Source organism: Zootoca vivipara, chromosome 15 (assembly GCF_965207765.1).
Source record: "Zootoca vivipara chromosome 15, rZooViv2.hap1.1, whole genome shotgun sequence".
NCBI lineage: Eukaryota > Metazoa > Chordata > Lepidosauria > Squamata > Lacertidae > Zootoca > Zootoca vivipara.
In genome coordinates this window covers 20,736,585-20,761,705 of record NC_142598.1, presented here as the reverse complement: position 1 = coordinate 20,761,705, position 25,121 = coordinate 20,736,585, and the positions used below count along the sequence as shown (strand labels likewise).

Sequence of the window (25,121 nt, the reverse complement as noted above, 5' to 3'; positions counted from 1 at the left end):
CTAACATGGGGTGGGTGTGAGTGGGCTGGTAACAACTTTCCCTGGCATGTCATTTTGAGGATTTATTTCCAAGGCTGCAGTAAATCCTGTATTAAATGAATTTTTTTTAACTGTGGGACGTGATAGAGCTAGAGGAATAGATTAGAAGGGGAATTTTTCCTTAAATGGGTGTGTTTCTCGTGGGGTCCTTGTAAAGTCAGCTCCCTGTTTCCATTGTTGTAGAAGTGGACAATATAGAAGTTATGACAAAGACAGCTGATGTTCAAAACTTGATGGATTGATAACCATCATTTGTTTACCTTCTGTCTTGATCTTCCATTTGTTAACTTTCTGTAATTTCAGATACACACACTTTAATGATCTTGTCTTAACAGTGTGTGCAGTTAACTAAAACTCGGGAGTTGCTGTGTCTTCTTCCCCCACAGGGTGAGCCCAGCTTCCATCTTATTTTATTTTTAAAATATTTTTTAAGATTTCTTGAATTAACAAAGGTGCGTGCAGTGTCACTCATATTTTAACGTGTATCATTTTAGCAAATCGGCTTCCATCTTATAATGTGATATGTACACACGTCATTTGTATCAAACACTCTACTGTAGTCATTAGTTTTTTCCTTCACCCATGCTTCCACTCATACATTTGCACCATTTATTCATCACATTTAACAAACACACAGAGCAATCTTCTTTTGTAAAAGTTGAAAAACCGTTGTGTTGCTGGCATCTGTCTATCTCAGGGAGACAGTGAAAGAGCGTGCTTTCAGGGGTAGAGTCAAACCGTTGGAGAGTTATAGCACCTGCTATGACTGTAGAAACCAATACAGGAGAGACATGTTTCATTGTAGCTGGGGCAGATGAAGGCATCCGGTTTTGCTGCTAAAGGTGAACTATGGTGGTGCTTCTCTCTGTGGTCTTACCAGGGATCATTCCTCCTTTGGTCATGGCTGTGGATATACGACCTGACTGTCTTGTCTCCAAGCACTACGATTGTCTGCAAGGGATTCCCATACGGCTGGGTCATAACTGCCAAGTACCCCGTTTTCCCCGGGAAACCCCCGTTTTTACTTACCTTTTCCCGGTGGTCCCCCGTATCACTTCGTCTCCCGTTTTTCTCCGTTATTTTCTCCTGCCGGCGGCCATTTTTTTCCGATTTGCCCTTCTATGGGCACGAAAAATGGCCGCCGCCGGCTTCAAAAGTCGCATCTACGCATGTCCGGAAGTGCATAGGCGCGACGTCCGGTGTCGGCGGTGGCCATTTTTGGTCCCATAGATGGGCGGAGCGACACCGGAAGTTGCGTCGATGCACTTCCTGGCATGCCTACAAGCGACTTTCGAAGCCGGCTGCGGCCATTTTTTGTGCCCATAGAAGGGCAAAGCGACACCGGAAGTTACGTCGACGCAACTTCCGGTGTCACACGGCTGCTGGTCCCGGATTCTGCAGTCCAAGACTTGGAAGGTAAGGGCTGGATTAATGTAATGTTGCTAGCCTTCATGTCACATTTCATGTCCTTGGAGATCCCGCCATCCTCCTTTCTGTGTACATGACCAAGCCAGCATAGATGTTGCTGAGACACAAGTGTTTACATGCTGGGAATGTGGGCTTGGAAGAGCACATCTTTGTTTGAGATTCGGTTTTTCATGACGTCACAGGTTCCAGCCAATTAGTGCTGTGCACATTGAGCTTTTCCTCTGGACACATGCAACCAGTTTTTTCTGTGCTCGGTTACCTTGATAAGATTTCTTCCCATGGGCATCTTGTTGGCCATTGTGGTGCCAGACTCGATGAGCCTTTCAACTGATCCAGCGGTACTCATATGTTACTCATCCAGCGGTACTCATATGTTCTTGATATAGAAGGAAATATTGTGTATCCTGTAGGGCAGAGACTTGGAAAGGACTTTAGCTCCCTAGTTGGCAACTAATTATGCTGTATTATTAGAAGATGGGCCTACATTTTAAAACTATTTCCAAATAGATATTGAATACGTCAAGCTTCAGGCCACTTAACTTCAGAATAATTGTACTAATGAGTGAAACTAATTCCAAATAGATAATTATCTGTCTGCCTGTCTCTCTATCCTTTAGTTGTCTAGTGTCGTTTGATTGCTCAGTTGAAACAGATGTTAATTATCCTTTCTTTTCTTTTTTTGCCCCTTCTCTTTCTTTGTGCATTCAGTAACAATACATTTTTCAATTAATCATCATCAGATTTTTTGATTAGCAGTGTGGCCAGTTTTTAAAACGAGGGCAATTAACATTTTCCATTATAATCCTTTTGTCTTCTTCTTTCTGATCCAATTACTAGAATGAAAAGAGAATTTTGATCCTGCTGGGGGCGGCAGCATTCAGGGATCTAAAACAATTAGCTGCTGTACTGTGAATTTAAGAGCCATAATTTGGGGGCCCGGAAAAAGCAAACATGGAACATTTTTAGAGCTCCTCATAAAATATCACAACCAAATGACTGTACCATACCTCCCATTTGCTGAATTGTAGCTTTTTCTTTCTTAGTTGTGACTGAAACACACCCAACATATGGTAAATTGGACAATCAGCTTAAGTAAAAACAAGCATTTTCCACACAGTGTACAGTAAATAAAGCAATGATTTCTTGAATTGAGAATGATGGGAAGGAAGGAAATAATAAAATGTTTTCAGGTCATTTTAAACCATAGTTAAACTAAACTATGGTGTCAATCTGAATGTGCAGCTGATCTTCATTCCTCTTGTGCTGCCAGGACCTAAACCATGGCTTGGCCGTAAGCGAAGAATAAATCTTGGTTACAGCACATGACTCATTTAGGGAGAAGGAAACCACAACTGTATTTTCAGAGGTCCCTCCCAGCGGCAGCAACACCAGCTTGCTTTGCATTTACATTTACACCATAGTTTAATTTAACTATGGTTTAAAAGTGACATGTGGACCTGGCCACTGGGCTGCTGTAGCTGTTATCTAGTTTAAGGATTTGTATGGTGAAATGAAATCTTAAAATATTTATCGTTTCTTATGCTGCCATCACATTTATTCCACAAGAAGAAGAAGAAACCACTTTTTAAAACTGAGTACACCTTTTATATTGATCAGCAATGGCAACATGGAGCTGGACCTTTCCACCGAGTTTTCCATGAATTTTACTATTTGTGTGGGTAGATTCACATAGACAATGAATTACCATAATCTTTTTGGGGGGAGGAATGGACAACGGGGAACACTTTGTGCATCAGTAGTTTGCCAAATAAAAAATAAAAAAAAAATATTCTTCCAGTAGCACCTTAGAGACCAACTAAGTTTGTCATTGGTATGAGCTTTCGTGTGCATGCACACTTCTTCAGATACACTGAAACAGAAGTAACCAGACCCTTATATATAGTGAGAGGGTGGGGAGGGGTATTACTCAGAAGGGTGGTGGGAATGGGTGATTGACTGATAGGTGTGAAAACCCGTTGATGACTGTTAACGACTGCAATTGGTCTTACAGGAAAAAGCAAGGGGTGAGATGGCTAAAGATAGCTTTATCATGTATAATGAGATAAGAATCCAATGTCTTTATTCAGACCAGGTCTCTCCATGGTTTTAAGTTTGGTGATAAGTTGCAGTTCAGCAACTTCTCTTTCCAGACTATTTCTGAAATTCTTTTGCAACAAGACAGCTACTTTGAGATCTTCTGTAGAATGTCCTGGGAGATTGAAGTGGTCTCCTACTGTTTTCTCTGTCTTGTGATTCCTGATGTCAGATTTATGTCCATTTATCCTTTGGCGTAGGGTTTGGCCTATTTGTCCAATATGTTTGCCACACAGGGAACTTTGGCACACTTCCCGCACTGGTTTGACAAAACAGGTGGTGCTTTTGATTTCATCGCTGCTGTTCCTATTACTCTAATCATATTGCCAGAGACTTTGTGAACCTTATGTAAAGTAGGAAATACATGCACAAAGGCCCAAGGAGGAGCTACAGCAGGAACACAGACATGGCAAAGTGTCGTCCATTTTGATCCAACATGGCTGCTCTACTGTCTGCATAAAACATACCATGACTGCTGGGTGTGACGGAGGCTATGCAGGCCTAGCAGGGCTCACATACCCTCCAATCTCACCCCTTGCTTTTTCCTGTAAGACCAATTGCAGTCGTTAACAGTCCTCAACAGCTATCAGTCAATCACTCCCACCCACCACAAGGAGGGAGTAATACCCCTCCCCACCCTCTCACTATATATAAGCATCTGGTGACTTCTGTTTCAGTGTATCTGAAGAAGTGTGCATGCACACGAAAGCTCATACCAATGACAAACTTAGTTGGTCTCTAAGGTGCTGCTGGAAGGATTTTTTTTAATTTTGTTATACCCTCCAATATTCCTCTGATGATAATAGGGACGGTAAAGGGACCCCTGACCATTAGGTCCAGTCACGGACGACTCTGGGGTTGCGGCGCTCATCTCGCTTTACTGGCTGAGGGAGCCGGCATACAGCTTCCGGGTCATGTGGCCAGCATGACTAAGCCGATTCTGGAGAACCAGAGCAGCGCACGGAAATGCCGGAGCGGTACCTATTTCTCTACTTGCACTTTGACATGCTTTCGAACTGCTAGGTGGGCAGGAGCAGGGACCGAGCAACGGGAGCTCAACCCATTGCGGGGATTCGAACCGCCGACCTTCTGATCGGCAAGCCCTCGGCCCTGTGGTTTAGACCACAGCGCCACCCTCGTCCCTGAAAATAGGGACACCCAGTGCCATTTTTTAAGCAAAAGAGGTGCAGAAACACACCACGAACACCTCTCTTGTTCTCTTAGAATGGCAATGGCGCCTACCTAAGAGGTGCTGGGACTGAGTTCCTGTGAGTTCTGGCTGGAAAAAATGCCCTGGAGATGTCATATTCCATACACTCCAATGTTTCTCCAATGAAAATAGGGACATCCTAAGGACAAACGGGACATTCCAGGATCAAATCAGACCAGAAAAGCTTCTGTAATCCAGGACTGTTACTGGAAAACAGGGACACTTGAAGGGCCTGGGCTGAGATTAACACACAGTGTGTCTTTGTGTGAGTACTTATAGTGCTCATTAGTGATATATCTGGTTACTGCTCGATGTTTTTTAAGCCATAGAGAAATTGACTGACTTCTTTTTGTGGCAGACAGTGATACGTATGTTTGTCAAGTTCCTGTTTGATTCATGCTGAAACTATTTCTTCCGCTGCCCAACCCATTCCTATGTGCTCTTTGCTTTTCCACTATATTTGCAAAGGCGGTGTGACCAGGTCATAGAATGAACCTCATACCCCAGATATATGAAACTTATCTCCAGGTGGACAATAGGCATTGTATATTCTTCTAGGTACTTATTGTTAAGGCCATTGCTGTGGAATGTGTAAAAAACAACAACAGCCTGAACACCTTGAATACAGTCCAGAAAAAGTCAAGCACTTGGAGGTCCCAGTGATCTCCGTGGAGAAGCAAAACACCTGCTTTAGTTTTCCCTGTTTTTCGGGAACAGTCTCTTAAGGGTCTTCCAGCTTGAGATTTGTCGTTGGGAGAGGTAAGAAGCAAAAAGACGCAACGGGCATGAAAACAAAGGGAATTGCTATGCAGGGCCAGCTCTACTGTTAGGCAGAGTGAGGTGGCCACTTCAGGCAGAAGATGCTGAGGAGCGGAGAATGGACAGAGCTGTAAGTGGCGTGCAGTCTGCCCTGCACCCCCTAAGCTCGCCTGCTGCCCTCAAGTGCCCCCTCTCTGTCCCATCACCAGTGTTGTTGTAGTAAGAATCACTTGCTAGTCTGGTTGGCTTTTGTACGTACCATAGAACGAGGTATGTACTACCTTGCTTTTTGATTCAGGTAGCAACATGTCTTGGGGCAGCCCTGACTGTGTGTTACAAGAAAAAGGAGCCATGTGTTATGTGAATTCTCTCCTTGGTATCTATAATATCTTACTTAGTTACAGCCTGTGATTGGGGGGGACGGGGGAACGCCTCAACAAAATGCTGCCATTTTTAGCGGCAGCCTTATGTTCTCTGTAATGTGTACTTTTTGGGCCTAAAGGCTTCATGGGAAAAGTGGATTTCCCATGCATGCAGAGCTCTGAGTGGCGTTCCTGGGGTTTCCTTTGAGAATTTTGAGTAATGAATAAAGGACATGCTCCTGTGTGCAGACTCTGAGTCCTGTTTCTTGATTGTGGTAGAGTGTGATGGAATGTGGGAAACTGGCTAGATACATACACATAGTTGTTGTGTGTTTTTTAACATAATCTTTATTAATTTTTTTGCTACATAACAACTAAAAAAATCCTTTTTCTATCACTTCCAGTAGTTTCCTTATAGCACAAATATATACACATCGTGATAGGTAATGAAGATCAAAATAGGTTACATATATTAAAACTATAACATATAAACTCCATAAATTCGAAAATAGAAGAGGAAATAAGAAAGAAAAGAAAAAAGTTATTTCCCTTTCCCGACATTCCAACCCTGCGACTTCCTTTCTTCTGTTTTCTGCTGTCGTCCTTCTCGTTGGCGTTGTTTCTGTCATTTTCCAAATACAGTTTTTATTTCTTATTCTATACAGATGTCTAAACCAGATATTTACAATATTTTAGCACTTATTTTCTTGTATAGTTTCAACACTCAACATTGGTTTGGCCATTCATCTTATATTTTTCTTTTTTCCTAATTTGACACTTTACATTCCGTTTTGCGGTTGTTGTCTAATTTACTTGTAATTGAGTTAGTCACATATTTTATCGATAGATTTCATAAATTTGCTCCATTCTTTCAGATGGGTTTTATGAAACCCAGCAATGAAACCCACCTGAGACACATACACATAGTTAAGAATGCCAGTTTAGGTTTAGGTTTCATGCGTCTGATGGACTGTGATCCACAAAAGCTTATGCCCAGGATTTGTTAGTCTTTAAGGCACCACACTGCCCTTTGCTGTGTGTGCTTAATGGTTGTCCCACTAAATTCAATAGGACTGAAAAGTGATTAACGCTGAATGGATTGTGCCACGTAAAACATATGTTGTGAAAAAGTAATGCAAGCAGGCAACCATTCTAGTTAAGGCATAATGCAGTTTTTCATGCCATAGGCTGAGACACCTGTGCAGGTATCTGCACGGGGGACGGTGGGGCAGGGCCTATTACTGGAATTGTCTGGCACTGTATCAAGAGAAGAAGCAGTTAAGGGTCCTACTTCGGGGATCATCAAGTCCAGCCCCCTGCAGTTCAGGAATCTTTCCACCCAACGTGGGGCTCGAACCCTTGACCCTGAGATTAAGAGTCTCATGCTCTACCAAGTGAGCTATCTGGGTGGGAACTCTGCAAGCAGCAGCAAAAAGGAGGAACTCCTCAGTTCCTGTTTTAGGGCCAGAGCAGCCAGGTGGGTCCTGTTGCCAGGCAAGGGAGCGTGTGTGACAATACCCAACGGGGAAGCATTCATGCTACAGTTATTTTTAATATCCGCACACCGTATGATGAGCCCTACTGAAACAGAGCAAAAGCCCTTAGAATCATAGAATCATAGAATCATAGAATCATAGAGTTGGAAGAGACCACAAGGGCCATCCAGTCCAACCCCCTGCCAAGCAGGAAACACCATCAAAGCATTCCTGACAGATGGCTGTCAAGCCTCTGCTTAAAGACCTCCAAAGAAGGAGACTCCACCACACTCCTTGGCAGCAAATTCCACTGCCGAACAGCTCTTACTGTCAGGAAGTTCTTCCTAATGTTTAGGTGGAATTTTCTTTCTTGTAGTTTGAATCCGTTGCTCCGTGTCCGCTTCTCTGGAGCAGCAGAAAACAACCTTTCTCCCTCCTTTATATGACATCCTTTTATATATTTGAACATGGTTATCATATCACCCCTTAACCTTCTCTTCTCCAGGCTAAACATACCCAGCTCCCTAAGCCGTTCCTCATAAGGCATCGTTTCCAGGCCTTTGACCATTTTGGTTGCCCTCTTCTGGACACGTTCCAGCTTATCAGTATCCTTCTTGAACTGTGGTGCCCAGAACTGGACACAATACTCCAGGTGAGGTCTGACCAGAGCAGAATACAGTGGTACTATTACTTCCCTTGATCTAGATGCTATACTCCTATTGATGCAGCCCAGAATTGCATTGGCTTTTTTAGCTGCTGCATCACACTGCTGACTCATGTCAAGTTTGTGGTCAACCAAAACTCCTAGATCCTTTTCACATGTACTGCTCTCAAGCCAGGTGTCTCCCATCCTGTATCTGTGCCTTTCATTTTTTTTGCCCAAGTGTAGCACTTTACATTTCTCCTTGTTAAAATTCATCTTGTTTGCTTTGGCCCAGTTGTCTAATCTGTTAAGGTCATTCTGAAGTGTGATCCTGTCCTCTGGGGTGTTAGCCACCCCTCCCAACTTGGTGTCATCTGCAAACTTGCTCAGGATTCCCTCAAGCCCATCATCCAAGTCATTGATAAAGATGTTGAACAAGACTGGGCCCAAGACAGAACCCTGTGGCACCCCACTAGTCACTACTCTCCAGGATGAGGAGGAGCCACCTTCCTGTTTTCACATTGGCCAACCAGATGCATGGACCTGCGCGTAACTGCAGGATGTATGGAAATGTCCCCATATCCTCAGGGCAGCTCCACACTTCATCTGTGGGTGCTGTCATTTCCTTCAGCAGTCACATATAATGTTAATGGCAGGCGCTCATGCGTTGGGGAGGATGCCTGGCATATTCAAATAGGCACTTGCAAATTCTCCTCTGTTGCTTATGGGTTTGTTTGTTTTTTGAGGGGGTGGGGCACCCCAGAAAGTAGAATAAGTTTGTGAAGATGGGGAGGGGCAGAAATTCAGAAAGTTTTAGAGGAGTGGCATGGTGTGAAGGTCTTCCTCAAATTTCCCTGTATAAAATTAATAGCAGTGACGTGTTCTCTCTTTCCAGGTAGCTCAGTTGCATGGCAAGACAAATTGTTAAGAGCCGCTACACGGAGTGCAAAATGAACAGCGAAGCTCAACATACAAGATGCAGAGGGCAGTCCAAGTGAAGCAAGCGGGCTTGAAAATGTCTGCGTGTAGTGATTTTGTGGAACACATCTGGAAGCCGGGCTCTTGCAAAAACTGCTTCTGCCCCAGACACTTCCACCAGCTGCAGGCGCCGCCCCTGGACCTGGGGGTTAGCTGTGGCCTCTTGCAGGATCTGAATGGAACCAGAGCCAAAGCTGAGCCCACGGCTCTGGAGGATGACGGAGTAGTTTCCTTGCCTTACTCCAAGCCAACAATTGCCGTAAAACCGACGATGATAAACTCGGATGTTGCCGATGTGTGGGCGGATGGGAATCTGAGTGCTGATATCCCACAGGTAATGATTAACAAGGGAAATAGTGTGTTTTACAAGGTTCTTCTGTTGTAAAAAATAATTATTATTTGACGTAGAACAGTACTGGTATTTGTTATGACACAATTCCTGTAATTTTTCTTCTATTAGCAAATGGCTTGAGATTCTACTGCTTTTTGGTAACATAGGAAACCCTTGCAGAATTTCTGGGCGTGTTCCTAGGTTCTTAGTGGGCAACATCCTCTGGGGTTTCAGAGAAAGCTAGAAAGCTTTGCATGCTTCCTCCAGGGTGAGCTTACCTGTGAACCTCCAAATATTCTTGGTCTACAAATCCCAACCCCATCTCTGGCCTTGCTGTCTGGGGCTGCTGGGAATTGGAGTCCTGCAACATCTGAACGTCCACAAGTTAGCCACCCCTGACTTACTTTCATGCAAAACCCTTGCCAGCTGTCATGTTATCCTTTGGATCCAGGTGAGCCCTGCTGCTGCCCAGACTGACACAAGCAAGCTTTCATTTGCCCTCTTCTAGGCATCAGAACCATAGCTGCCAAGTCTCCCGTTTTCCCCGGGAAACCCCCGTTTTCCCAGCTGTTCCTAACTGAAAAAATGGATTTTTTTGTTTTTCCCCGGTTTATTCTGACGCGGCGGCCATTTTGGAACTGGGCGGAGCATGCTCAGAAGCGACTTTTGATGCTGCTGTACCCAGTTCCAAAATGGCTGCAGTGCGACTTCTGGCGCGGCGGCCATTTTGGAACTGGGCAATGCAGCATCAAAAGTCACTTCTGAGCATGCTCCGCCCAGTTCCAAAATGGCGGCAGTGCTACTTGCGGCCTGCTATTTCCGGCCGGTCCCTTATTTCTCTGGCAGCAACTTGGCAGGGGTATGATCAGAACCTTCTGACCCCAGCTGCTCGTGAGAGTCATTGAATAGGAACAGCACTGCTGCTGTAGAGAGTTGGGCAGCCAAGAATCGACCAGCCCTCCTTATATCCTCACCCCTTAACTACACAACAATCCAAACATCAGGTGCTAGGCTTGTGGTCAGAGGATCTACTGCTTCTTGTGGCTTCTAGGGATCCTAACCCACAGGACGCTAGGCTTGCCAGAATGGTAGGGAGTACTTTCCTTGATAAGTGGGCTTTTGGAGTTTGACAGCTGCACTATAGGGAGCTCTCAAGCTGCCCCAGGTGTGAATACTTGAGGAATTAGAGCTTTACGCATTCCAATACGAACTGATTTGTAGCAAAGCTTCAATAAGCACCAACTTCCATACTTCCCCAATATTTAGGGTTGCCAGACCTCAATAGTGGGCAGGACTTCTGTGCCTTTAATTGCCCTGCTCTCTTTTGAGTCTGGAAATCTTAAAGAGAAACCAGCAGACCCTTTGCTTGGAAATTAAACAAAGGGTCTGCTGGTTTCTCTTTAAGGTTTCCAGACTCAAAAGAGAGCAGGGCAATTAAAGGCACAGAAGTCCTGTCCTCTATTGAGTCTAGCAACCCTACCAATACTCAGATGTAGTTTACGGCTAAATAAAGAGTATTTTGAAATGTGTATTTTTTTTGAGAGAGAGAGAGAGAGAGAGAGAGAGAGAGAAATTGATTAAGTGTATTTAGAAGTGGTAACAAGAACTGAAAAACAGAAACAGGGCAGATTTATGAGTAAACACATGCAAAAGTGGCATGGGCTGAAAATAGACTCATTTGTAGATTGCTGGTTCCTAGGGGATCCCACCTAGGGGGTTCTATTAAACTCAGTCCTCTACACTGACTTGTCCCATTATAACTAACATGCTTGGAGCAAAATAAAAAAAAAATCCTTCCAGTACAACCTTAGAGACCAACTGAATTTGTTATTGGTATGAGCTTTTGTGTGCATGCACACTTCTTCAGATACACTGAAACAGAAGTCCCCAGACCCTTATATATAGTGAGAGGGTGGGGAGGGGTATTACTCAGAAGGGTGGTGGGAATGGGTGATTGGCTGATAGGTGTGGTAAACCTGTTGATGACTGTTAACGACTGCAATTGGTCTTACAGGAAAAAGCAAGGGGTGAGATGCTTGGAGCAAGTATAGATTACTTATCGGGAGTGTTTGCAATTGGTTCACCAATTCTTGTGCCAGAGTGAGAGGTGAAAATAAAACGAGGAAACATGGAAGTTGACAACTGGGAGGGTTTTATAATTTCGGATGGCAGGTTGAGTTCTCATACACGTTTTTGTAAAAATTGATAAATTAAGCCACCATGTTGAATTAATTCCCCATTTTAGAGACCTAAGAGCAGCAAGGCCCTATTTGAGACTGATCTTCCCCTATATGGGGCAACTTCCTCATGCTGGCAAGGTTAAGAATATTCTGATGCAGCTTCCACTGCAGTGAATAGGCACAAAGAAGTACCAGGGACATTGTCATTGGCTACAAGGGACAGATGGCAATGGCATTAGTTCCAGAACTGCAGTAATATCTCATGTGAACTGAAAGAAGGTGGGGGGTTTTCCCCCTGTGACATTCTGTTGGCAGGAAGCCGTTCCTAGCCGGCAGATCTGATGTTCCTTGAAACATCCGTCCAGATATCATGATGCAGGATATCTCAGCAAACGTGGTCTCCCACAAACAGACATTGAAGTGGAACATGAATCAGTACTTCCACCTGGGATTTGCCTTGAACTGTTCTGCCTCTTCTCCTGCTGAAGGGAAGGTTGTTAATAATGCTACAGAGTTTACTGTCATTTCTTAAACTACAATGTGTTGTAAGAAGCATTTCAGGCAAAGATGTTTGAACACAGCCGCCGCTGCCACCACGACACATCAAGAATTGTCACTGGTATTTTTTTAAAAAAACCCTTTTTGCTGCCTATTTAATGCCTTGGCTCTTTTCCCCAAGCAGGCATTTCCGCATTAGCCTTGATATTTTGCTCTAGGCAAAATTTGCCGGCAACTCTTTAACTGTAGATAAGACTTATTAAGTAAAGAAAGAGCAGAGTGGTTGGCAGAATGAGCAATTTATTTCATGCACTAACTTGAAAGTACTAGTGTTTCTAATTGGGCTTGGTTTTTAATGAGCAAAATTTCATCAAAACCAGTTAAAGCAGAGTTCAGCGTTCAGTTACCCACATGTGCCACCGAAAGCCTTTTCAAGCAGGCAGTGAATGAATCATGTCAGTTTGTGTGGAGAGGATAGAAGAAAGGCTTTTGTGCTTAAGGGCTTCTGCTTCTGAGATTCTGGGTATCTTTTTTATATTCATTTTTTAAAAAAGCAGTACTCCAGCCCTCTTTGTCCAGGAGAAAATGGAATGTGCCTCAAAGCTGCAGATTTGAAAGGGGAAAGAAAAATATATTCAGGAGCCCTACATGTATTATGCTTTCAGATCCCATGATTACAAAGTCTATTTGAAGTTTTCAAAGGCTTACTTTGTAATTTTGAACTTCTGGGATGAGTAGCTCAGGCATTCTTTGTCAGAGCATCTGATTGGAAAACTCACCTTTCCAGGAAGCGGGGTCTCATCATATTTGATATGAAATTGTGGCCTGTTAATACTTGCCACCCTTTTTCTCTGTTCAAAGCTGTGCACCACCTTTTTCACTGTTAAATTCAGATTAAAAATGAGGCTTCCAGCTTTAATCAGTAGATTAATCAAGTAGTATGTGGGGAGAAGAGTTTTAACTATTCCCTTCTCCAGAAATGATCCCCATGAATATTCCTCCATGTGGCGAATACTTGTAGGCAAAAAAAAACTCCCATTGACCCACAACCCTGTTGACAATGCTGTGCATTACACATTTAACTCAATGTGTAGTTAAGCCCTTACTGCAATGTTTGCACAGAAAGAAAAAGTAAAGAAAGAAGCCCATAACTTTGAAAAGTTGACACTGTGTGTGCTTACTCAGAATTAAGTCCTGTTGAGTTAATGGGACTTGCTTTCAGGCAAGCGTGCACAGAAGTGCAGCCATAACATCATTCTGGATCAGGGTGCAAAAGTGGCTGCTGGGTGTGTTGATGCGCAATGGATATCTCGTGTTTCTACTCAGCGAGATCAGAAGTGACCGATTCAGAAAATTATTTCCCAGACACAAGCCCTGTTGTTTCTGCCGTTCCTGGGAAGAGAGTCGCCCCACGGCTCTTTGATGTTCTTCCTAATGCACAGGTTTCCCTTAATGTGGATGGTTCCTCTCACGGCTTTTGAACTGCCGTGACTTTGCTTCTCAATAAACCAGATTCCAGTTCACAAGGGACAACGCCTACTCCTTCGTAATGCTTATAACAGATACGGGCAGCAAGAAAGCTGCTCCATTTTATAGCACGAAGTGGGAGAGGAAATTATCAGTTGCCCTGAACTTGGGGTGGGGGGGATGTCCTTACCAGAGTGGCTTTTGTTTGATCACTAACATTAATGAACATTTTTCTCTCTTCTCCACTCTTATTTTCCCATTTAAGTACATGCAGTTTAGGCTGAGTTCTCACTGAGATGATAAAACTGTGTGTGGGCTGCACTGTGCAGATGTTCAGTAGATTGTTGTGTTTTATTTTTCTGTTGGAAGCCGCCCAGAGTGGCTGGGAAAACTCAGCCAGATGGGCGGGGTATAAATTATTATTATTATTATTATTATTATTATTGCAAGTAGGAGGGCTTCACATGAGTCAACGGCCTTGCTTGCTTGCTTACTTACTTACTTTAAAAGGTAAAGGGACCCCTAACCATTAAGTCCAGTCGTGGATGACTCACTTACTAAATAAATTCCCTGCATGTTGGAAACTGGCCTTTCAGGGAGAAGGCTAGTAGACCTCATCTCTTAGAGGGTGTTTTGTCTCCTTCCTATCGGCGGCTAGGGGAGAGGAAGGAAGGAGGAGAAAGGGCTGCTTTCTCCTCCTTCGTTCCTGTCCCCCTGCCGCCGACAACAAGGACAGGTCCCGGGGTTCGGAGACGCGCTGCGCAAGCGCTTCTCCGAACCCCGGGATGTTCTAGCGCCCGTTTACTCAACGGGCTGAATTACACTAGTTCAGAATAAGATTATAGACTGAGAATAGATGAGAGAGGATCGTATTTTTGAATGTGCACCCACATTAAAAACAACGTGTAGCGTGTAGTGAACTATCGCACCAGGGAGAACGGATCTCTGACCTGCTTGGACAGGGTGTGAGTGATGTGTTTTTGTTTTACATCAATAACTAGCTGGCCCTGCACGCGTTGCTGTGTGTTAGTCTGTGCGATGGAGGGTAATAGCCCCCCTTCAGATCCCCCTGAGCCTCAGAGTCCCCCTGAGTCGAGGCGAAATACTGTGGAGAGGGCAGGTTTCATCCCTGTGTCTCCCCCCACCCTGTTGTGACCCATTACCTATCCGGGCCCCCATCCCCCCCCAGGCAGGCCCCTACCTCCACTTGGCAATGTTGGGCCTTGTTGCTGCAAAAGGATCTGGATCGTTGTGTCAAAATTTCAGGACGATCGGTCAAGCGGTTACGGAGAAAAGTGGAGCCCACACTTTCATGATTTTTATATATATAGGAAGATGTGTCGTCCACACATACAAAGTGATGCAAACCAGAATTGCATTGCTCTCTGTCTACCACCTTGGTCAGTGTCATGTGTATTATTATTATTATTATTATTATTATTATTATTATTAAAATTTATATACTGCCATTTATCTGTAGATCTCAGGGCTCTTTAGGCCTCCTTTGCTTTCATTTCTCCAAGTGAACGTTTTAGGCCAGGGGTGGAGAACAGGGGGTGGAGAAAAGTTTTGAGTCAACCTTCTATCATGCTCATCCTTTTGGGGGTTGCATGCAGGTGGGGAGTAGGTGCCAGAAGCAAAAGGTGGATAACACCAGAGGCAAAATGCTCTATTCTAGCCACACAAAAGTCAGAGGTTTGCAACACACACAAACACACATATATTTCCACCCAGCCAAACATTATATCCTAGTTCAAGGATACGTTCCAGCTGGGCAAAAGCTGTTGAGAAGTGTGCAGAGCAGGAGTAGTGAGAGGTGCAATTTAGGGAGCAGACTCAGAGCATGGACTTCCAAGACTCCCATGGGCCAGAGGGGCTTTGGGGGCCACAATAAGCCCCAGAGCCTGAGGTTTTCCGCCCCTGGTTTAGGCCTGCATCAATTTTCTTGTACCTTCTTGCACAGTGAAGTATGGAGAACCTGTGCGTGGCTTGTGTACTTCAAGATGAGGAGAATTTGTGATTTTAGAATACCTGGACAAAGGGCTTTCGCCTTCTGCTCTTCAGTGTTTAATATTACAGCAGGTCCACCCTAGTCAGTAGGCTTAATGGCTATGAAGCCATTGCTAAGACCAGGCATCCCCAAACTGCGGCCCTCCAGATGTTTTGGACTACAACTCCCATGATCCCTAGCTAACAGGACCAGTGGTCGGGGAAGATGGGAATTGTAGTCCAAAACATCTGGAGGGCCGAAGTTTGGGGATGCCTGCTAAGATCATTGGTTGTTTAGTCTGTTTGAATGTTTTGTGTTTGTTTTCACCTAGGTATTTGGTTAAATCTGATTTTGCTTGTTTCTCTTATATAAAAAAAGTTAATTTGTTGTTTGTTGAACCTGTTTGTATGGTTTTGTAATTTTGTATCTTGTTGTTTTTCTCTGTTTATTTTTATTACTTTGTTTCCTGCTTTGGGACTGAAAGTATTCAATGAAGAAGCAGGCTATAAATACTGCAAATAAATAAATATCCAGTAGAACCATTCTTTACGCTTTTGAAACATTGTCATAAGTAGGTATTGTTTTGTGGATGTTAATTGTTCTGGGAAGGAATCAGAAATACTATGGAACTGACTCCCTCAGGCGGTTGTGGACTCTCCTTCGTTGGAAGTTTTTAAGCAGACGTTGGAGAGCTGTCTGCCATGGATGCTTTAGCTGAGATTCCTGCATTGCAAGGGGTTGGACTAGATGATCCTTGGGGTCCCTTCCAACTCTATGATTCTATGACTGGAATTATATTGATATTAGGTGTCTGTTTGATGGCAGAAACAGTAAAAGAAAACCTCTATTGCAGAAGTGTGTCGTATGCTTAGAGTCATCATGGGGTGGAATTACCTAATCTGCATCTAATTTCAAATGCTTTGATGTTACTTTTCATTTGTACTGCATTGTCCTCTCTTGGTATTGAGCAGAAGCTGTGTCCTTTGGATATAAAGTTCATTTCACTTTGTCACATTTTACTGGCATTAAGGCCTGTTATTGTTTTGGAGTCATTCTTGTTATGTCAGATGATATTGTTATTAGTGCGGATGTCTGAGGTAAATCTTTCAGATCTTCTGTTTTTATTGTGCTTATTGCTGTCCTTGTTCTTTACAAACAGAGTAAAATAATCCTTTGTAAATAGATCCCCATAGCATGTACTTGAACGATAGAAGAGTAAGATTATATTTTAAAATAGATTTATTGAGTCTTGTATTTTTGGTAGCAATGGCAATATCAAACGTCTGTTTTGTTTTGTGAGTTTGATGTAGGAGATGTTCCTGGATATAAAACTTTAGGCAGGCTTTTTGAAACAATAATTCTTGTTGGAGTGTCTGTTTCCATGTTTTTATATTCACGAGAGTCTGTTGTTGTTGTTTAGTCGTGTCCGACTCTTCGTGACCCCATGGACCAGAGCATGCCAGGCCTCCCTCAGTTTGGTCAGACTCATGTTGGTGGCTTTGAGAACACTGTCCAACCATCTCGTCCTCTGTCGTCCCCTTCTCCTAGTGCCCTCAATCTTTCCCAACATCAGGGTCTTTTCCAGGGAGTCTTCTCTTCTCATGAGGTGGCCAAAGTATTGGAGCCTCAGCTTCAGGATCTGTCCTTCCAGTGAGCACTCAGGGCTGATTTCCTTCAGAATGGAAAGATTCGATCTTCTTGCAGTCCATGGGACTCTCAAGAGTCTCCTCCAGCACCATAAGAGTCTGTATAATCATTGAAGAAATAAAGAATATGTTCAGCTGATACGTCTTGTAGAAAGAAGTATCCTCTGTTGATAATGAAATAAATTTGTTAATAGATCTAATTTTATAAATCTCAAGTTAGAAATTACAGACCTATATAGATAATATTTTTGTTTATCAATGCAGGTCAACAAGAGAATGCCACCCAGAAATCTTGCCTTGATGAAATCTGGAGAAGAACAAAGAGTGTGTATCGACAAATTCAGCAACAACATCATCATAAGGAAGCCTGTCATTCAGAATACTCCAAGTGATTGTACTTTGCACAGTCCTGCTGGCTCCTCCAGTCTTGAAAGCAGTGCAGCGAGAAATGTCGCCTTCAGTAATGTGGCATTTCTGAATGATATGGGTGAACGGGAGAATGGAAATGAAGTGGGCAGCAAGGAGAAGTTATCCTTGCCATATCTGGGCTTCTGCCACAATTCATCCTTTTTGAGTGACAGATGTGTTGGCTCTGCTGTGGACCCCGTAAGATACTCTCCCATCCACCAAAGAGAGGAAGCATCCCTTTCAGAGAGAGCTGGTATGTTCAATTCTTCTGATTTAGAAAGTGAAGGTGGGGAGTACTGCTCCATCACAGACTATTGCAAAGAGGCACCTGTCCGCCAGGGATTTGACAGCACCAAAACCAAAGAGGTGTGGCATGAAAACCCTGTTTCAAAACTTCAGGGGCCAGAGGCTGTGACAGATGCAAGAACCGAGCCTGTAGTCATGAGTTTCAGTGAAGGGGAAAGCCGAGCCTTGAATTCAGACTTTCAAAGGGAGGAGAAGCATCCGCCGCACAGTTACGTATACAACCACTTATGTACCGAAATGGACACATTAGCATTTCCCTCAGATACTGGCAGTGGCCCCTGTGGTTCACCCAAGGGCAATTATTGCTGTCCTTTGGTTAGAGAATCAGATCAGACTGTAGGCAAGCGTATAGAAAATGCAAGCAATTCCGCAGAGCAACATCTTTCCTCTGAAGTGGCCTCTCAAAACGAGCCTATCTATGCCGAGAGCACGAAGAGGAAAAAGACGCCGCTAAATAATGCCAACACACATGCAAGGAGTGAGCCCTTGGCTTATAGCCCCTGTAAAGATAAGCAAGATGGCCTCTGGAGAGGGAAGGCTCTCCACTTGGACTGCGAAAGAGAGTTCCAAGAATCTGTCACGCAGGTACCAGCGACTATTACCATTGTGGCGGCCCACACAGAAGATGACAACCGGACTATCTTTCTTAGCAGTCCAGACTCAGCTGTAGGGGTCCAGTGGCCAAGTCCTAGCCCAACCTCTAATTCAGATGCTAGGAAAACATCCCCTTTCTCCGAATACAGAGAAATGTCGCAAGCAAGCAGCGAGATGAGCCCAGTGGAAAATGGCCCAGGTCTTCAGTCCCAAACAACTAGCAGAAATGGGATTGGCGAGACTCCTGCTATCCCCCCAAAACTGTCCAAAGGAGAGGGGCCTTTCACACAGCCTGCAAGTTCTTTTGTGGCAGAAACTTGTGATAACAACGGCCATCGGGGTCTTGACATTCCAAAGAACAGCGCAGATAGCACAATCTTTGAGCCCGCATCGTCCGTATGCCCTCATGTGAACAAAATCTCTCCAGAGGAGTCGAACAAAGGTTCAGCGCCCTTGAGCTCTGAGAGGAGGCAGAAGTACTACAATCTCTCCTGGAGCAGGCAGTGCAGGATAGAGGAAGAAGAGGAAGAAGAGCAGGGATTCTTGAAAAGCACACCAGAGACAGAAACGGAGAACCGGGCAAGCAGTCCCTCAAGTATTTCTGATTGCCATCAGGGGGGGAAACACTCTGTCCAGGAGAACAAGATTGCAGGAATGAGCAAATCAGCATCTTTTGCCTTCGAGTTCCCTAGAGACAGGAATGGAATTGAGGAATTTGCACCACCTCCTCCACCTCCAAAGAAACAATCAAGGTACAGAAAAAAAAATGTTTTGTGTGCATGCTTGTTGGTAGCCAAAGATCAATAAGGTTGAGATAAGTGACAAAATCCAGAAGATAATTATCTGTCCTTCCTCCTCTTCCCCACAAATCTGGTGGAACTAACATAGATGTGTCCTTTAGCAGAAATTCCATATATATGAATGTTTCATATATATGGGATTTCATATATATGGATTCATCTAGCTGATGAAATACTTTTTAAACTGAAAAATTACATTAATGGGCTTTGGTATCAATACAATCGTATCTTGGTTTTTGAACAGCTTAGTTCTCGAACGTTTTGGCTCCCGAACGTTGCAAACCTGGAAGTGACTAGTATCTGGTATCTGAAGAAGTGTGCATGCACACGAAAGCTCATACCTATGACAAACTTAGTTGGTCTCTAAGGTGCTGCTGGAAGGATTTTTTTTATTTTGTTTCGACTACATCAGACCAACACGGCTAATTACCTGTAACTGGAAGTGACTGTTCTGGTTTGCGAACTATTTTTGGAAGCTGAATGTCCGATGGGGCTTCTGCAGCTTCTGATTGGCTGCAGGAGCTTCCTGCAGCCAATCAGAAGCCGCTCTATGGTTTCCGAATGTTTTGGAAGTCGAATGGACTTCCGGAACGGATTCCATTCGACTTCCAAGGTACGACTATATGTGCTAAATTATCACTTGGGGGGGGGGGTGTAGCAAAGTACTACCACCACAATTACTGATTGACGCAGGGCTTTTCTATATAACAGGCTTAAATCTGTTCCATTGTCACAGCCTAAGTACCCTGACAATCCTAGTTATGTAAGGGGCTGCCAAAAGAGGATTTCTGCCTGTTCAGTCTCCTGCCTTTTGTGGTGTAACATGTAGAATAGTTCCTAGTGCTGCTTGTGGAAAGTTCAAATGAACTTTTTGCCTCACATGTGCAGAACTCTTGATAAGAAGGCTATACTCTGTCTCCCAAGGAGTCTTTAACACAGCACGAAAACCAGGAGGTCAATTTCTGTATTTTAATTTTTATGCAGTTGTAGGGAACAGTGTGAGTGCCCATTCATGTTTGTGTAAAGTGAATTCCCACATGGTGTTGGCAAGCAGTTCCCAAACTACCCCCTGCCCAACTCATCAGCTGAAAATTGTTGAGGGTTTTGGGAGACCACTTAATGATTTATCCCTTAAAAAAAAAAGTTTTATTGAATATTTTCTTGTGTTACGAAATAAACAATTAAACAAGGGAAAGTACATATAGCGTCTCCACTTTTGATTCATAGAGTCTTTTTCACAGTTCATATTAATGTTCAGTATGAGACACTTAATGCCATAGACATATTACAGCTAGGGGGAGAGAAGGGGGAAAGAAATGGGGAGGGGGGGATATGGGGGTATTGTTCTATTGTTCTATTGCTTAGTGCTAGTGTGGGAATTTGTGTCAGCATCACATGGTTAGGTCCTTTATTTATTTATTTATCTTTATTGCCATTGCGAGGGGTTGGAGCAGGCACCCCCCAAACTTCGGCCCTCCAGATGTTTTGGACTACAATTCCCATCATCCCTGACCACTGGTCCTGTTAGCTAGGGATCATGGGAGTTGTAGGCCAAAACATCTGGAGGGCCGCAGTTTGGGGATGCCTGGGTTGGAGGATCCAGAGTTTGGTGGGTTGTATTCAGTTGGTTGCAGTGTGGCTTGTTTGTATGGTTGGTGGGGGGGGGGCGTTGTTGGGTAAGGTTAGCCATATTGCTTTTTCTTTTTTCTTTTTGGACCTGTTGTGGTTCTCATAAAGCTCTGTGCTGGTAGATGCTGGATTATTTTAGTCATGTTTTTTTATTGCTGCTTTTATTTCTTCTATCTTGTACTTCATTGCATTTCATAGAATTCAAATTGTAATATAAGAAATTAAAGCAATAAAAATACAATTAAATATCAGTATGAACATTTAACGCCATGAATGTGCAGCACCACAGTTTGGGAATCCCGGCGTTGTCCATTTTATCTGAGGGGGGGGGGAAATGGAGGGTAACACCAATAAGCAGAAGAACAAGGACTTCACATGAGCTAGGAAATAGGAGGAAATACTGTAAGGAGAGGCAGTAGCCCAACGTAAAATAAATAGAATCATAGAATAAAACTGGGTTGCCCCTGAAGAAGGGTTTCCCATACACACTGGGCCATAACATTTCTTTATAGTAATCTCTCTCCTAGCACCTTTCCAATTTCCTCTACCAATTTTACCCAGACCATTGCAGCCCTTCTCTTAGGCACCATATGGAAAACTATTAAGAGCATTTTTCTGTGTCTTCGGTGGCTGATGCTCTGCAAATGTAGCATTTGAGTCAGGCCTCTGAAACTTTCTTTTCTTTTCTGTATTGCTGATAGATAAAACGGGTGCTTCGTTCTAATGATTCAGCAATGAATCAGTAACGTCTCTGGAATTCCTTCCCTCCCACGAAAGCAAAAACACAGGTTGGGGGTGGGGTGGGGGAAGCAGATGTGTGTCGGAAAAGGCTTCACTTGCCATGGAAATATCTTCTTTAAATTTCTCTATGTGAATCTGTTTTAAACGCTTGCCCTGCTGAGTTATTTTATCTCCAGCAAAGAGGAAGTCATAACAAAAGGACTTTGACTAGTTGGAAGGTCAAAGATTGACTATGGTTAAGGGGTAATGTTCTTAGGAGAGAGAAACAATTAATTGGAGAAATATGGTTCTCTTACACAGAGATTGTATGGGGCTTGTCCTTTGTTTTCCATGGGGAATTCCTCTGGGGGTTTGGTCAGAGGCCCCATTCTCATGAGAGAGAACAATACGTAGTAGAAGTTACATAGTGGAGTTCCCCTTTCCATGGGTACATACACCCAAGACAGACGTTTTAATGTGTATAAATTTCTATCTGTATTTCAACTTCCCCTTTGTGGGTTTGTGGGGATCAGGTATCTGGCCACTGTTTAGGGAAGCTTTTAATGTTTAATAGATTATTGTATTTTAATGTTTTGTTGGAAGCCGCCCAGAGTGGCTGGGGAAACCCAGCCAGATGGGTGGGGTATAAATATATTATTATTATTATTATTATTATTATTATTATTATTATTATTATTATTATTATTACATTGCTGCTGCTGCTGTGCCAGGGAGTGTTTGGGAGGACTGCTCCCCCTGAAGCCCACTTCCACCTGGGGCTTGGGGCAGGTCCCCCACTCCTCCACAGCTTTTGAGGCTCCTGGGAGGCCTGGAACATTGCTGCTGCTGTGAGTCCTGGAAGGACTGCTCCCCCTGAAGCCCACTTCCACCTGGGGCTTGGGGCAGGTCCCCCACTCCTCCACAGCTTTTGAGGCTCCTGGGAGGCCTGGAACATCACTGCTGCTGTGAGTCCTGGAAGGACTGCTCCCCCTGAGGCCCACTTCCACCTTGGGCCCGGGGGCGGGACCCATACTCTACCACAGCTTTAAGGCTCCTAGGAGGCCTGAAACAGTGCCGCTGCTGCTTTTCTTGTAATTCTGATGTGTTTGTAACTTTTATTGTTTTTGGTTTTTGTTTATCGTTTAGTCTGTTAGTTTGTTTTCTGTATTGGTTTTAAATTCGATTTTAAGGGGAGGGGTTAATTTTAGTTTGTAATTTTGTCTTTGTTTGTATTGTTTTATTGTATTAGTTTGTTTTCTGTATTGGTTTTAAATTTGATTTTAAGGGGAGGGGTCAATTTTAGTTTGTAATTTTCTGTCTTTGTATTGTTTTACTGTATTTTTTGATTTACATAGGTTTTAGGGAGGGATTTTTAGCCGGGTGTGGGAATCTGTTAAATTTTAGTGTATTTGTAATTTTTATTGTTTTATTGTGTTTTTTGTGTTTTTCTTTTGTTCTGTTCTTTGCTGTTTTTTACAGAGGTTTTATTTTGTTTTTAAGGGGAGGGGTCAGGGCTGCCCGGGAGGGGGTCCCAGCAAGCAAAATGGCTGGGGCAGATTCCACAGGGGGTGATGCACTGGGACAACCGATCTCAGTGGTCACGGGTAGGAGGAGGAGTTACGCTAAGACCAGACCATGTCATTACCGAGGAGGCAGACTTAGTCGTTGTCTGAGGACTATCCCTGCCTCCGGGTCTGGTCCTGACCGGACGGATATTGGAATCAGCAAGGGATACCCACATGACCTGAAGGTGCTGCTGTGCAATGCCAGGTCGATGATGAATAAGACCACTGCCATTCACGACCTGATTGTGGATGGAGGATTTGACCTGGCATGTGTGACAGAGACCTGGTTGGATGAAGCCGATGGGCCCGTTCTTGGCGCTGCTTGTCCACCAGGTTTCTCTTATGCACAGCAACCCAGGCCATCTGGGCGGGGAGGGGGGGTTGCAGTGATTTTTAGGAAGTCATTAGTTTGCACCAGGCGTCCTATTGGTAAGACTGAGTTTTCTTAGTGCATGTTCTGGAAGTTGGGCAATAGGGGCAGTACAGGATTCCTTTTGGTGTACCGACCTCCCCGCTGCACCAAGGATTCCCTGCCCGAGCTGCTTCAGGTCGTGTCGGATGTGCTCCTGGAGACACCTAGCTTGGTTGTCTTAGGGGATTTTAACATCCATGCCGACACGACCTTACAAGGAGCTGCTCAGGACTTCATGGAAAGCATGGCCTCCATGGGGCTGTCCCTGAATAAGTCTGGCCCAGCTCATAGCCGCGGACATGCCTTGGACTTGGTGTTTACCTCTATGGATGTTGGTGATCTGACATTAAGTAAAAGCGAAACAAAAGAAGTGCCATGGTCAGATCACTTTCTGGTGCAACTGGACTTCTCCGCAACCCTTCCCCTCTGCAGAGAGGTGGGACCGATTCGGATGGTCCGCCCCCACTACTTAATGGATCCAATTGGCTTCCAGAGAGTGGTAGGGGATGTTTTATCCCATGTCGATGGCCTTTCAGCTGATTCCCTGGTGGCCCGCTGGAATGCGGAGTTAACCAGCGCTATTGACTGTCTGGCTCCGAAGCGCCCTCTCAGATTGCATGGAGCCCGGACAGCCCCGTGGTTTTCCCCGGCGCTGAGGGCGATGAAACAGTCGTTGAGACGGCTAGAGCGCCGGTGGCGGAAAACTCATTTTGAATCAGACCGGACACGGGCTAGAGCTCAACTTCGAGCCTACCAAGTGGCAATGGCGACGGCGAAGAGGACCTTCTTCGCCGTCTCCATCGCATCTGCAGAAAACAGCAGCAGGAGACTCTTCCAGGTGGTTCACAATTTAGCGGAACCACCTGCTCCATCCGGGCCCAGTACGGGCCACATGATCTCCTGCAATGATTTTGCAAAGTTTTTTGCAGATAAAGTCGCTCAGATTCGGGAAGAGGTAGACTCCACCGTGGGAGCAGGGCCGGGGCGGGGGAGTGCTAGAGTCCTGTCTAGTCAAGTTTTGTGGGATCAATTTCAATCTGTTACCTCCGAGGATGTGGACAGGCTGCTTCGACGAATGAAACCAACCACCTGTCTCCTTGATCCTTGCCCATCCTGGCTTATAAAAGCTAGCCAGGAAGGGCTGGGCGATGGGCTTCGCGGGTTGGTAAATGCTTCTCTCCATGAAGGAGCCTTCCCAGACCCGCTGAAAGAGGCGGTTATTAAACCGCTTCTTAAAAAACCATCTTTAGATCCGGCCAATATGGCCAACTATCGCCCAGTCTCAAATCTTCCATTCTTGGGCAAGGTGATTGAGCGAGTGGTTGCTGAACAACTTCAGGCACGCCTGGAAGAAGCGGACCATTTGGATCCCTTCCAGTCAGGATTCAGGCCTCATCATGGGACCATTTGGATCCCTTCCAGTCAGGATTCAGGCCTCATCATGGGACTGAAACTGCCTTGGTCGCACTGGTCGATGATCTCCGGCGGGCTAGGGACAAAGGTAAGAGCTGTTTCCTTGTTCTGCTGGATCTCTCAGCGGCTTTTGACACCATCGACCATAACATCCTTCTGGATCGTCTAGAGGGT

At 44.5% G+C, this 25,121-nt stretch overlaps 2 protein-coding genes across 6 annotated transcripts in view; both read left to right on the top strand.

Moving 5' to 3' along the window:
- PRAG1 (PEAK1 related, kinase-activating pseudokinase 1) overlaps nucleotides 1–25,121 on the top strand; it is a 99,858-nt gene that overhangs the window by 37,993 nt on the left and 36,744 nt on the right. For 4 of the 5 annotated variants that reach the window (XM_035140797.3, XM_035140796.3, XM_035140798.3 and 1 more), the window contains exons 2-3: nucleotides 8,906–9,322; nucleotides 17,365–19,160. In XM_035140797.3, the coding sequence (XP_034996688.2) occupies nucleotides 8,987–9,322; nucleotides 17,365–19,160 (2,132 nt within the window). In that variant the 5' untranslated portion in view covers nucleotides 8,906–8,986. Of the gene's footprint in view, nucleotides 1–5,172; nucleotides 5,531–8,905; nucleotides 9,323–17,364; nucleotides 19,161–25,121 lie in introns of those variants that run through there. The other variant, XM_035140799.3, reaches the window with a different exon arrangement.
- LOC148683410 (uncharacterized) lies at nucleotides 22,419–25,116 on the top strand. Its single transcript, XM_088658923.1, has one exon. It carries the CDS (start codon nucleotides 23,575–23,577, stop codon nucleotides 25,114–25,116), a length of 1,542 nt encoding a protein of 513 aa, XP_088515049.1. The 5' UTR covers nucleotides 22,419–23,574.

Excerpts from the sequence above, each read along its gene's own strand:
- LOC148683410 (XM_088658923.1), top strand. The coding sequence starts at position 23,575 with ATGTTCTGGAAGTTGGGCAATAGGGGCAGTACAGGATTCCTTTTGGTG.